The sequence below is a fragment of the Oncorhynchus nerka genome, linkage group LG7 (assembly GCF_034236695.1).
Source record: "Oncorhynchus nerka isolate Pitt River linkage group LG7, Oner_Uvic_2.0, whole genome shotgun sequence".
Taxonomy (NCBI): Eukaryota; Metazoa; Chordata; class Actinopteri; order Salmoniformes; family Salmonidae; genus Oncorhynchus; species Oncorhynchus nerka.
Genome location: NC_088402.1, coordinates 72,337,057 through 72,351,876, shown reverse-complemented (window position 1 = coordinate 72,351,876; position 14,820 = coordinate 72,337,057). Strand labels below are relative to the sequence as shown.

Sequence of the window (14,820 nt, the reverse complement as noted above, 5' to 3'; positions counted from 1 at the left end):
CGGGTACAAAAGTATCTATATCCACAATAAAACGAGTCCTATATCGACATAACCTGAAAGGTTGCTCAGCAAGGAAGAAGCCACTGCTCCAAAACCGCCATAAAAAAAGCCAGACTACGGTTTGCAACTGCACATGGGGACAAAGATCGTGGGGACAAAGATATTTTTGGAGAAATGTCCTCTGGTCTGATGAAACAAAAATAGAACTGTTTGACCATAATGACCATCATTATGTTTGGAGGAAAAATGGGACGCTTGCAAGCCGAAGAACACCATCCCAACCGTGAAGCACGAGGGTGGCAGCATCATGCTGTGGGGGTGCTTTGCTGCAGGAGGGACTGGTGCACTTCACAAAATAGATGGCATACTGAGGATGGAAAATTGTGTAAAAATGTAAGCAACATCTCAAGACATCAGTGAGGAAGTTAAAGCTTGGTCGCAAATAGGTCTTCCAAATAGACAATGACCACAAGCATACTTCCAAAGTTGTGGCAAAATGGCTAAAGGACAACAAAGTCAAGGTATTGCCCATCACAAAGCCCTGACCTCAATCCCATCGAAAATTTGTGGGCAGACCTGAAAAATCATGTGCGAGCAAGGAGGAGGCCTACAAACCTGACTCAGTTACACCAGCTCTGTCAGGAGGAATGGGCCAAAATTCACCCAACTTATTGTGGGAAGCTTGTGGAAGGCTACCAGAAACCTTTGACCCAAGTTAAACAATTTAAAGCCAATGTTACCAAATACTAATTGAGTGTATGTAAACTTCTGGCCCACTGGGAATGTGATGAAAGAAATAAAAGCTGAAATAACTAATTCTCTACAATTATTCTGACATGTCACATTCTTAAAATAAAGTGGTGATCCTAACTGATCTAAGACAGGGAATTCTTACTAGGATAAAATGTCAGGAATTATGAAAAACTGAGTTTAAATGTATTTGACTAAGGTGTATGTAAACATCCGACTTCAACTGCATATATATATATATATATATATATATATATATATATATATATATATATATATATATATATATATATATACACACTGCTCAAAAAATAAAGGGAACACTAAAATAACACCCTAGATCTGAATGAATGAAATATTCTTATTATTTTTTTTTTTTACATAGTTCAATGTGCTGACAACAAAATCACACAAAAATGATCAATGGAAATAAAATGTATCAACCCATGGAGGTCTGGATTTGGAGTCACACTCAAAATTAAAGTGGAAAACCACACTACAGGCTGATCCAACTTTGATGTAATGTCCTTAAAACAAGTCAAAATGAGGCTCAGTAGTGTGTGTGGCCTCCACGTGCCTGTATGACCTCCCTACAACGCCTGGGCACGCTCCTGATGAGGTGGCGGACAGTCTGTGGTGCAACGTGGCGTTGGTGGATGGGAGCGAGACATGATGTCCCAGATGTGCTCAATTGGATTCAGGTCTGGGGAACGGGCGGGCCAGTCCATAGCATCAATGCCTTCCTCTCGCAGGAACTGCTGACACTCCAGCCACATGAGGTCTAGCATTATCTTGCATTAGGAGGAACCCACAGCCAAACGCACCAGCATATGGTCTCACAAGGGGTCTGAGGATCTCATCTTGGTACCTAATGGCAGTCAGGCTACCTCTGGCGAGCACATGGAGGGCTGTGCAGCCCCCAAAGAAATGCCACCCCACACCATGACTGACCCACCGCCAAACCGGTCATGCTGGAGGATGTTGCAGGCAGCAGAACGTTCTCCACATCGTCTCCAGACTGTCACGTCTGTCACATGTGCTCAGTGTGAACCTGCTTTCATCTGTGAAGAGCACAGGGCGCCAGTGGCGAATTTGCCAATCTTGGTGTTCTCTGGCAAATGCAAACATCCTGCACGGTGTTGGGCTGTATGCACAACCCCCACCTGTGGACGTCGGGCCCTCATATATCCTTCCTGTTTGGCCCTGTCCGGGGGTGTCCTCGGATGGGGCCACAGTGTCTCCTGACCCCTCCTGTCTCAGCCTCCAGTATTTATGCTGCAGTAGTTTATGTGTCGGGGGGCTAGGGTCAGTTTGTTATATCTGGAGTACTTCTCCTGTCCTATTCGGTGTCCTGTGTGAATTTAAGTGTGCTCTCTCTAATTCTCTCTTTTTTTCGCTCTCTCTGAGGACCTGAGCCCTAGGACCATGCCTCAGGACTACCTGACATGATGACTCCTTGCTGTCCCCAGTCCACCTGGCCGTGCTGCTGCTCCAGTTTCAACTGTTCTGCCTTATTATTATTGGACCATGCTGGTCATTTATGAACATTTGAACATCTTGGCCATGTTCTGTCATAATCTCCACCCGGCACAGCCAGAAGAGGACTGGCCACCCCACATAGCAAGAAACCTAGAGAGGAACCAGGCATATGGTTTTGGCCTTTCTAGGGAGTTTTTCCTAGCCACCGTGCTTCTACACCTGCATTGCTTGCTGTTTGGGGTTTTAGGCTGGGTTTCTGTACAGCACTTTGAGATATCAGCTGATGTACGAAGGGCTATATAAATAAATACATTTGATTCATACAACCCTCATGGAGTCTGTTTCTGACCGTTTGAGCAGACACATGCACATTTGTGGCCTGCTGGAGGTCATTTTGCAGGGCTCTGGCAGTGCTCCTCATTGCACAAAGGAAGAGGTGGCGGTCCTGCTGCTGGGTTGTTGCCCTCCTACGGCCTCCTCCACGTCTCCTGATGTACTGGCCTGTCTCCTGGTAGCGCCTCCATGCTCTGGACACTACGCTGACAGACACAGCAAACCTTCTTGCCACAGCTCGCATTGATGTGCCATCCTGGATGAGCTTCACTACCTGAGCCACTTGTGTGGGTTGTAGACTCCGTCTCATGCTACCACTAGAGTGAAAGCACCGCCAGCATTCAAAAGTGACCAAAACATCAGCCAGGAAGCATAGGAACTGAGAAGTGGTCTGTGGTCAGCACCTGCAGAACCACTCCTTTATTGGGGGTGTCTTGCTAATTGCCTATAATGTCCACCTGTTGTCTATTCCATTTGCACAACAGCATGTGACATTTATTGTCAATCAGTGTTGCTTCCTAAGTGGACAGTTTGATTTCACAGAAGTGTGATTGACTTGGAGTTACATTGTGTTGTTTAAGTGTTCCCTTTATTTTTTTGAACAGTGTGATATATATATATATAAATATAAATAAATATAAATAATTGAGTTAAAAAAGCCACATACAAACAAGGTCTCTTGTTTTCTTGAGTGAGGCAGCTCCAAAATGTGTTTCAGCCTAGCCCAGTGCTTTCTGTGGTGGTGGGGCAAGCCAAAAGGCACCTAAAGACTCAGACCATGAGAAACAAGATTCTCAGTCTGATGAAACCAAGAATGAACTCTTTGGACTGAATACCAAGCATCACATCTGAAGGAAACCTGGCACCATCCCTATGGTGAAGCATGGTGGTGGCAGCATCATGTTGTGGGGATGATTTTCAGCGGCAGGGACTGGGAGACTAGTCAGGATCAAGGGAAAGATGAACGGAGCAAAGTACAGAGAAATCCTTAATGAAAACCTGCTCCAGAGCACTCTAGACCTCAGACTGGGGCGAAAGTTAATCTTCCAACAAGACAACACAGGAGTGACTTCGGGACAAGTATCAACGTCCTTGAATGGCCCAGTCAGAGCCCGGACTTGAACCCGATCGAACATCTCTGGAGACCTGAAAATAGCTGTGCAACCTGACAGAGCTTGAGGGGATCTGCAGAGAACAATGGGAGAAACTCCCCAAATACAAGGGTGCCCAGCTTGTCGTGTCATACCGAAGAAGACTCGAGGCTGTAATCACTACCAAAGTTGCTTCAACAAAGTACTGAGTAAAGAGTCTGAATACTTATGTAAATGTGACATTTCCCTTGTTTGTTTTCTTAAATACATTTGCTAAAATTTCTAAGACCTGTTTTTGCTTTGTCATTATGTGTTATTGTTTGTAAATTGACGAGGGGAAAAAAACATTTGAATCCATTTTAGAATAAACAGTAAAGTAACAAAATGTGGAAAAAGATAATGGTCTGAATAATTTCCAAATGCACTGGATATCTGAGGAAGGGTATACATCCATTTCTAGAGTGTTGAAAGTTTCCAAGAGCACAGTTGTCTACATTACTGTGAAATAGGAAAAAATATATATGGAACTACCCAGACTCTGCACCAATCTGGGCTTTATGGGAGTGCGGCCAAACGGAAGTCACTCCTAAGAACAAGGCACATGACCTCATGCCTGCGGTTTGCAAAAAGGCACGTGAAAGACTCACATCGTTGGGCAAAAGATTCTGTGGTCTGATGAGACAAATTAAACTATTTGGCCTGAATGCAAAGTGCTATCTCTGGAGAAAACCAGGCACAGCTCATCACCGGTATAACACCATCTCTACCGTCAAGCATGATGGTGACAGCATCATGCTCTGGGGATGCTTTTCAGCGGCAGGGACTGGGAGACTGACTGGTCAGGATAAAGGGAACAATGAATTGAGCCAAATACAGGCAAATCCTTAATGAGAACATGCTTCAGATGGCAAACGACCTTAGTCTGGGGGCAAAGATTTACATTCCAATAGGACAATGACCCCAAGCATACAGCCAAAGCAACGCTGGAATGGATCGAAACAAGAATGTGAAAGCCCTTGATGGCCCCGCCAAAGCCCAGACTTGAATCTCATTGAAAATCTTTGGAAAGACTTGGAAGATTGTTAAATTAGATGGGGAGAGGCGGTGAACAGCAGAGCTTGAGAAAATCTACAAGGAAGAAAAATCCCAAAACCAGATTTGCAAAGCTGATAGACATACCCAAGATGACTGAAAGCTACAGTCGTCGCCAAATGTGCTTCTACAAATTAATGACTCAGGGGCTTGAATACTTACATATGTAAATTAGTATCGGCGTATTTAATTTTTAATAAATTTGCAAACATTTCTTAAAACGTGTTTTCACTGTCATTATGGGGTATTGTATGTAGATTGGTGAGAGAAAAACGATTTAACCCATTTTGAATTCAGGCTGTAACGCCAACTGTGGAATAAGTCAAGGGGTATGACTACTTCTTGAAAGCAAGTCCTATTCTTCAAGAATCAGGTATATATATATATATATATATATATATATATATATAATTTAGAAGTCCAAATATTGATATAGCAACTAAAGAGTCTAGCTTTAAACAGTCCTATACTGGCGCACTGAATGTTTGCTCAGACATGCACAACTCCTTCTCTGTGTCTACTCCAGCTTGTGTATATTATGAGGCCTGGCCTGGCTCCTGTGTGCATAGTAGGGACTGGTCTGGCCTTACTACTATGGCAGAAGCAGAGGTAATGAATGGGTGTTCTCCTTATGTCTGAGGTCAGTTTATCTACAACTTACTGGAAAGAAGCTACATCTATAAAAGGAAGCTCCTTTTCATGAAACTCCCTGATCACTTCATCAAATACCTCCTTTCTAACACAGTAGCTTGAAAATTCCTGCTACTTTTCTACAGTTGACCAACTAGATGATACATGAAAGTGGAAACTTACATGCACTCATTTTAGACATGATATTGTACAAAGTGGTAGAGATAAAGCCTCTGCATCTACCTAGCATGTTTCTCCTCACACTAACCTTCAGTGAGACAGAGCAGGAGGGATGGAGCATAACCTACAGTCAATTATCAGGGAAACTGCTTAACTTGTCATTCAGATTAATAATAGATCACAGGTTGTCTCTGGTGGCCTTTGAGCCTGCTCAGATAGATTTATCTACTCAACACTGGGAGACATCAGAGTGTGTAAACCCTGGCCCAGAGAGTGCAGCATTCAGCCCCACTGTGACCTCATTCAATACAGAGCCACATTATACTGTATTTCGAGCCATTTGGTCCCTGGGGAAACTCAAATGATGACATTCCATTATCTACAGAAAGCTAGTGGAAATCCACTTGAGTAGTGAGTACACTATCAGTATTGTAAAAAACCACTATGAACCTCAAGTTTGTCCTCAAATCAAATTAGAAGACATCTGCAGCTCACCTCATCCTCCTGCTCCCTCCTGTGAGCCTCATCAGCACATCTCTGGATCTCCTCCTGGATCATCCGGGCATACTTTGAATCCTGTTCCTCACTGGGTACACAGCAGGGACAGGGGAGAGGGGCATGGATTACTGTCAGAGACCAAACCACCCTGTGTATCATATACACTAAGTACAATATTGCCAGGGGTCCACAAGTACACCCATTGTTTAGATTATGTAGGAATTGTTTATGGAGACAGTCTAGATAGTTTTTTTACATAGTGACAGAGTGTACAATAAAATAAACACACAGAGGGTACATGGAGAGTGAGGTGAAAAATGTGTGTGTGCCTGTGTGCGAGCAAAGGGTTTATTTAAATGAACACAGTTCCCTTACAGTTGTCTAGACGCCTGGCTCAGGGCTCTGTGCTGAGCTCTCTGTTCCTCCTCCTCATCCTGCAGCCTCTTGGCGATGCGGATGTCATTCTGCACCAGCTGGTTCTTCTGGATGTTGGTGGTGTAGTACTTCTCAACTAGGACAGGGGGGAAACACAGGGTTACACAAACACAGCCATGGACCACCTACTACAGTAACTCTGACAGACTACTGTGAGGGGTGTGTGGGATGTTGGACTTACTTTCCTGTTCCTGTAGGTTTTGTGCCAATGCTCCATCCTCGAGGACAGCAAAAACATGGCACACTGAAGGAGAGGACATGACCGTTAGTCAAAAGGCATCTATACTGAACAAAAATATTTAAAAAACACAACATGCAACAACAATTTCAAAGATTTTACTTAGTTACAGTTAATAAGGAAATCAGTCAATTGAAAATAACGAATTAGGCCCTAATCTATGGATTTCACATGACTGGGCAGGGGTGCAGCCATGGGTGGGCCTACTGGGGAGCCAGACCCAGCCAATCAGAACTAGTTTATTTAGTTATTGTTTTTTACAAAAAGGGCTTTATTATAGACATAAATGCACCTTAGCAACACATTTTAAACTCATATTTCAATGTCATAAAATGTGGCCATATCTTGGGAAAGAAATGACCGCTTGTCTTTTATGACAATCAATAGAGAGAGACACAATGTAGTGGGCAGTTGATGTTTTTGGCACAGCACTTGGTGCCCCTCAGAGCACAACAAAAGTTATCCATTGCATGATGTCCCAATCACACTAGAGGCCAATGGAAAGGTATACAGGTCATTAAATAGCCTACATCTAAACAGGCAGCTATTCACACAACACAAGCCAACTCTGCATGTTTGGGACAGGTAGATCTATTATTGTAGTGTGATGACCAAAGTGGCTGGAGCTGGAGGGCAGCCCAGTGAGTCTCAGAAGAACACCCAGCCTGGAATTGTCATCAGCTGCAGTGTAACAGTGCACCAAACCAGACGTTGTTATTAACCGGGTGCTGGCCCAGGCCTGGGCCCCACCAAGGTCTTTCAGTGCCTCTACTGTCACTCCTCTCTACAGCCACAGACTATATTGCAACAGAGGCTGATGTGAGGAGCTATAGGACGGGCTCATTGTAAAACACTGGAATGGAATTGATGGAACAGTATTAAACACATCAAACATATGGTAACCACATATTTGACTGTTCCATTCATTCCAATGAGCTCATCCTCCTATTGCTCTTCCCACCAGCCTCCTATGCATTGCAACCTTTTTACACAGTCTTACACAAACAGCAATACACAGGGGAGAATTTAGTGTAGATTGAAATTCATTGAATTAATTGACTTAAAAAGTGTAATGTTTGAACTCCGTGGTATATTTGTCTTTATGTGGGAGAAGCATTAAAAAAAAAGGTCTCTAAACAGATCGTCAGACCCTTTCCTGCAGGGGACAGAGCAGTTGGTGCAGAAAATATCTTTAGTACCTACTCCCTTGCTCTGCAGGTGCCGACAGGGGCCCCAAGACATTCCACAGCAGCATTTAAAGACTCCTGACCTCTGACCCCCAAATCAAATCACCCTGCTGCATTATGGTCTGACTGTGTTACACAGCCACAGTGACAGAGATATCACAGGCCTGGCCAACTGCCGAACATGGTGATACCGCAGATCAGTTTACTATACCATTAACTAGGGACGCACGATATATTGGTGAACATATCGGAATCGGCCGATATTAGCTAAAAATGCCAACATCGGTATCGGCAGATGTTGAATTTAACGCCGATGTGCAAACCGATGTCAAAGCTGACGTGCATACCTATATAATGAAGGTACATGATGTAATGAAGCCATGTAAAATGTTACGCTTACGTGTAACACAGCATTCCTAAACTAGCCCACAATGTCTGCTGTGTGGATCGAGCAGTCAAGTCGAGCAATCATTTGAAAGAGTAAGGAAATTTCAGAGAGAGAACTCAAAAGGTGAAATCCATTAAAGCCAAGATAATAGAATTCATTGCCCTTGACAATCAACCGTTCTCTGTCGTGGGTGATGTTGGCTTTCGCCGACTGGTCGAGCACCGGTTAACACAACCAAGTGCATTATTTTTCTGACGTTGCCCTACCGGATTTACACAGTAACAGCGTCACTGCTATTAGCTTCACGACATACTGTCATATTATGGAACGCCGTTTGTATCTTTTGAGTGTCAAAAAAGATACAGTAGCACTGTCAAAGCTGTACAAAAAAAGTCTGCAAACAAGCAAACACCGGCCATGAACGATGTGTTTACAATACCGCGTTGGTAATAAAGCATCATTTATTTGATCGTATCTTCTCGGGTCGCTAGCTTTAGCTTGGTACCTAGCTAGCACCAATACAACAAGCCTGAAAAAAATTACAAGTAGAAACTGCAGTCATTTTCATTATTATTAGCAATGATTTAGGAATCCTTGTGAGTAAGTATTAGCTAGGTTGCCACTTGTTGTTCGCCTATTGAAATTGAACTTCAGTTCATGAAAATAAATAGCTACCCAGCTACTTAACCCTGTTGCCCAAAGCTAACGTTATAAGCAGCCATCTAGCTTCATCTGACTAGTGAGGCTCGACCTGACCGGGTTGCATTGTGACGCTAGCCACAATAAGGATTAGGCACAAGTGGAATTTCCAGTTTGCATTCAACATAAAAGTATGTCATTGGCAGTGATGCAAACGAATACAAATAGTAGAATTATGCCATACTTTTATTTTGAAGGCTAACCGCAAAGTCCACTATTGTGGCTAGCTTCACATAGATGAACCGTGGGACTCCCAATCACGGGTAGCAAGCTAACTATATAGCTACTGAAACAAATGTCGTTTTGCTATGTTTTTAGGGAAGAACATTGTTTGCATCCATGAGCTAGCGATTTTTTTTAATGACCAGCACAGCAGCTGCACGAGACCACTTTCCCAGCATAGGTATTGATTAATCGTTGTGACATATGAAATACGAGTGAAAGTTATTACACATTGATTACACTATGTAAAAAAATGTATGAACGCGTTAAATTGTGTGACGTGCAGTCATTTTCAGGTCCTGATTGGTCAAAGTGTTAATTGACACGCAAAGACCCAAACGGCGTTCTATAGAAATTCTGGTTGAGAATGAAACGACTGAACAAATTAACAACGAAACAGCACAGCAAGTAAGTGAAAGAAATAAGTTTTGATTATGTTTTACTGGTAATGGGGACATGTGTAAATACCAACAAAATAACTTTTTGGTCAGTGTGGTGTGTGTAACCTTTTATTTAACAAGGCAAGTCAGTTAAGAACAAATTCTTATTTACAATGATGGCCTACCCCGGAAAAAACCCGGACGACGCTGGGCCAATTGTGCGCCGTCCTATGGGACTCCCAATCATGGTCGGATGTGGTACAGCCTGGATTCGAACCAGGGACTGTTCCTGCACTGAAATGCACTGCCTTAGACCACTGTGTGTGTTAACTATTTAACTGTACTAGAATGCTTAAAAGGCTGAAAAAAATGTTAAATATCCGTAATAGGTATCGGCCAAAAATGTAATATCGGTGCATCACTACCATTAACCACTCCCCCCAGTTCTTAAGCCACCAGAAAGTCAAATAGAGGGACAGAGAGAGATATTACGAGAGTAGGTCACAGAGAGAAAGTGATGCCTGATGTGTAGAGAGAGGCGCACTTCATGGTTAGTAACAGGATATTAACTGGCCAATGAGGAGGCTGGTTGTTAAAGGTTTAAGTGGAGCAAAACACTTGAAACTTCAGGTAGAAAAATGACCACTGTATTGCTCCCGTCCTCTGAACTTGTTTTAATAGCTAGTTAAGAGACCAGTGGGTGGGTTGTTTCATCTAAGTGGTTTACAGCAGCCTGAGAGGGTTTAAACTTCTGTGCCTGCAGTGTGGATAATTTTTTTTTTTTAAAAAAAAACTCACTCAGGGGCTGACATGGTGAATAAAACTAAATAGACACCACATGCTTGATAGACAAAAGGCTCCACCCAGTCAAAATCTCCTATTCCTCAGTTCAACTCAGACTCTCACGATACATGACCCCATTCATTCTTTCCTTTACACGGATCAGTCGTCCTGGTCCCTTTGCAGAAAAACAGCCCCAAAGCATGATGTTTCCACCCCCATGCTTTACAGTAGGTATGGTGTTCTTTGGATGAAACTCAACATTCTTTGTCCTCCAAACACGACGAGTTGAGTTTTTACCAAAAAGTTCTATTTTGGTTTCATCTGACCATTTGACATTCTCCCAATCTTCTTCTGGATCATCCAAATGCTCTCTAGCAAACTTCAGACGGGCCTGGACATGTACTGGCTTAAGCAGGGACACACGTCTGGCACTGCAGGATGAGTCCCTGGCGGCGTAGTGGGTTACTGATGATAGGCTTTGTTACTTTGGTCCCAGCTCTCTGCAGGTCATTCACTAGGTCCCCCCGTGTGGTTCTGGGATTTTTGCTCACCGTTCTTGTGATCATTTTGACCCCACGGGGTGAGATCTTGCGTGGAGCCCCAGATCGAGGGAGATTATCAGTGGTCTTGTATGTCTTCCATTTCCTAATAATTGCTCCCACAGTTGATTTCTTCAAACCAAGCTGCTTACCTATTGAAGATTCAGTCTTCCCAGCCTGGTGCAGGTCTACAATTTTGTTTCTGGTGTCCTTTGACAACTCTTTGGTCTGGGCCATAGTGGAGTTTGGAGTGTGACTGTTTGAGGTTGTGGACAGGAGTCTTTTATACTGATAACAAGTTCAAACAGGTGCCATTAATACAGGTAACGTGTGGAGGACAGAGGAGCCTCTTAAAGAACAAGTTACAGGTCTGTGAGAGCCAGAAATCTTGCTTGTTTGTAGGTGACCAAATACGTATTTTCCATCATAATTTGCAAATAAATTCATAAAAAATCCTACAAATGTGATTTTCTGTCATAGTTGAAGTGTACCTATGATGAAAATTACAGGCCTCATCTTTTTAAGTGGGAGAACTTTCACAATTGGTGGCTGACTAAATACTTTTTTGCCCCACTGTATACACACACACAGAAGCAAAAACCAAGCCATGAGGTCGAAGGAATTGTCTGTAGAGCTCCGAGACAGGATTGTGTCAAGGCGCAGATATGGGTAAGAGTACCAAAAAATGTCAGCAGCATTGAAGATCCCCAAGAACACAGTAGCCTCATTCTTAAATGGAAGAAGTTTGGAACCAACAAGACTCTTCCTAGAGCTGGCCGCCCTGGACAAACTGAGCAATCGTGGGAGAATGGCCTTGGTCAGGGAGGTTACCAAGAACCTGATAGTCATTCCGACAGAGCTCCAGAGTTCCTCTGAGGAGAACCTTCCAGAAGGACAACCAGCTCTGCAGCACTCCACCAATCAGGTCTTTACGGTAGAGTGGCCAGACGGAAGCCACTCTTCAGTCGAAGACCTACTCTGCCTTTTTAAGGCCTTCTCCGCTATGCAATCTGGTTTCCAAGCTGGTCAAGGGTCCTAAACGATATCATAACCGCCATCGATAAGACAATACTGTGTAGCTGTAGTCATAGACCTGGCCAAGGCTTTCGACTCTGTCAATCACCGTATTCTTATTGGCAGACTCAACAGCCTTGGTTGCGTGTCAAATCAGAGGGCCTGTTGTTCGGTCCTCTGGCAGTCTATGGGGGTGCCACAGGGTTCAATTCTCAGGCTGACTCTTTTCTCTGTATACATCAATTATGTCGCTCTTGCTGCTGGTGATTCTCTGATCCACCTCTGCGCAGACGACACCATTCTGTATACGTCTGGCCCTTCTTAGGACACTGTTAACTAACCTCCAGACGAGCTTCAATGCCGTACAACTCTCATTCCGTGGCCTCCAACTGCTATTAAATGCAGGTAAAACTAAATGCATGCTCTTCAACCGATCGCTGCCCACAGTCCAGCATCACTACTCTGGATGGTTCAGATATAGAATGTGTGGACAACTACAAATACCTAGATGTCTGGCTAGACTGTAAACGCTCCTTCCAGACTCACATTAAGCATGTCCAATCCTAAATTAAATCTAGAATCGGCTTCCTATTTCGCAACAAAGCATCCTTCACTCATGCTGCCAAACATACCCTCGTAAAACTGACTATCCTGGCGATCATCGACTTTGGCGATGTCAATTACAAAATAGCCTCCAACACTCTACTCAGCAAATTGGATGCAGTCTATCACAGTGCCATCCGTTTTGCCACCAAAGCCCCATATACTATCCACCACTGCAACCTGTATGCTCCAGGTCATCTATAAGTCTTTGCTAGGTAAAGCCCCACCTTACCTCAGCTCACTGGTCACCATAGCAGCATCCACCTGTAGCACGCGCTCCAGCAGGTATATTTCACTGGTCACCCCCAAAGTCAATTCCTCCTTTGACCACCTTTCCTTCCAGTTCTCTGCTGCCAATGACTGGAACAAATTGCAAAAATTAGCTGGAGACTCATATCTCCCTCACGGACTTTAAGCACCAGCTGTCAGAGCAGCTCACAGATCACTGCACATAGCCCATCTGTAAAAAGCCCATCTGTAAAAAGCCCATCCAACTTTATTTTTTGCCTTTGCAACCTTCGCAGTATCTCTACTTACTTCTTCTGCACATCTATCATTCCTGTGTTTAATTGCTAAATTGTAATTATTTTGCCACTATGGCCTATTTATTGCCCTTATCTTACCTCATTTGCACACACTGTACATATACTTTTTCTATTGTGTTATTGACTGTTTGTTTATTCCATGTGTAACTGTGTGGTTTGTGTCGCACTGCTTTGCTTTATCTTGGCCAGGTCGCAGATGTAAATGGGAACTTGTTCTCAACTAGCCTACCTGGTTAAATAAAAATGAATAAAAAAAATAAAACATACACCTTAGGCAAACACAGTTAAACTCAGGTTTCACAATTACTGACATTCAATCCAAGTAAAAATTCCCTGTTTTAGGTCAGTTAGGTCAGTCACCACTTTATTGTAAGAATGTGAAATGTCAGAATAATAGTAGAATGATTTATTTCAGTTTTTATTTCCTTCATCACATTCCCAGTGGGTCAGAAGTTTACATACACTCAATTAGTATTTGGTAGCATTGGCTTTAAATTGTTTAGCTTCCCACAATAAGTTGGGTGAATTGTGGCCCATTCCTCCTGACAGAGCAGGTGTAACCGAGTCAGGTTTGTAGGCCTCCTTGCTCGCACATGCTTTTTCAGTTCTGCCCACAAATGGTCTACTGGATTGAGGTCAGGGTTTCTGATGGTCACTCCAATACCTTGACTTTGTTGTCCTTAAGCCATTTTGCTACAACTTTGTCTTGAGATGTTGCTTCAATATATCCACATAATTTTCCTACATCATGATGCCATCTATTTTGTGAAGTGCACCAGTCCCTCCTGCCGCAAAGCACCACCACAACATGATGCTTCCACTGCCGTACTTCAGGGTTGGGATGGTGTTCTTTGGTTTGCAAGCTTCCCCCTTTTTCCTCCAAACATAACGATGGTCATTATGGCCAAACAGTTATATTTGTTTCATCAGACCAGAGGACATTTCTCCAAAAAGTACAGTCTTTGTCCCAATGTGCAGTTGCAAACCATAGTGTGGCTTTTTATGGCGATTTTGGAGCAGTGGCTTCTTCCTTGCTGAGTGGCCGATTCAGGTAATGTCGATATAGGACTCGTTTTACTGTGGATATACTTTTGTACCGGTATCCTCCAGCATCTTCACAAGGTCCTTTGCTGTTGTTCTGGAATTGATTTGCACTTTTCGCACCAAAGTACGTTCATCTCCTTCCTGAGTGGTATGACGGCTGCATGGTCCCATGGTGTTTATACTTGCATACTATTGTTTGTACAGATGAGCGTGGTACCTTAAGGCGTTTGGAAATTGCTTCCAAGGATGAGCCAGACTTGTGGAGGTCTACAATGTTTTTTCCGAGGTCTTGACTGATTTCTTTTGATTTTCCCATGATGTCAAGCAAAGAGGCAATGAGTTTGAAGGTAGGCCTTGAAATACATTCACAGGTACATTACAATTGACTCAAATTATGTTAAATAGCCTAAGAAGCTTCTAAAGCCTTGACATAATTTACTGTAATTTTCCAAGCTGTTTAAAGGCACAGTCAACTTAGTGTATGTAAACTTGTAAACACTGAATTATAAGTGAAATAATCTGTCTGTAAAGGATTGTTGGAAAAATTACTTGTGTCATTTCCTTACTTGTGTCATGTTAGATGTCCTAACCGACTTTCCAAAACTAGTTGGTTAACAAGAAATTTGTGGAGTGTTTGAAAAACAAGTTTTAATAACTCCAACCTAAGTGTATGTAAACTTCCGACTTCAA

At 43.1% G+C, this 14,820-nt stretch overlaps 1 protein-coding gene across 3 annotated transcripts in view; it reads right to left on the bottom strand.

Annotated features, from left to right (window-relative positions):
• Positions 1 to 14,820, bottom strand: part of LOC115119282 (coiled-coil domain-containing protein 50-like) — a 41,244-nt gene that overhangs the window by 18,758 nt on the left and 7,666 nt on the right. For all 3 annotated transcript variants that reach the window (XM_029648053.2, XM_029648055.2, XM_029648054.2), the window contains exons 3-5: positions 6,670 to 6,732; positions 6,429 to 6,564; positions 6,051 to 6,141 (exon numbers count right to left, since the gene is read on the bottom strand). In XM_029648053.2, the coding sequence (XP_029503913.2) occupies positions 6,051 to 6,141; positions 6,429 to 6,564; positions 6,670 to 6,732 (290 nt within the window). The remainder of the gene's footprint in view (positions 1 to 6,050; positions 6,142 to 6,428; positions 6,565 to 6,669; positions 6,733 to 14,820) is intronic.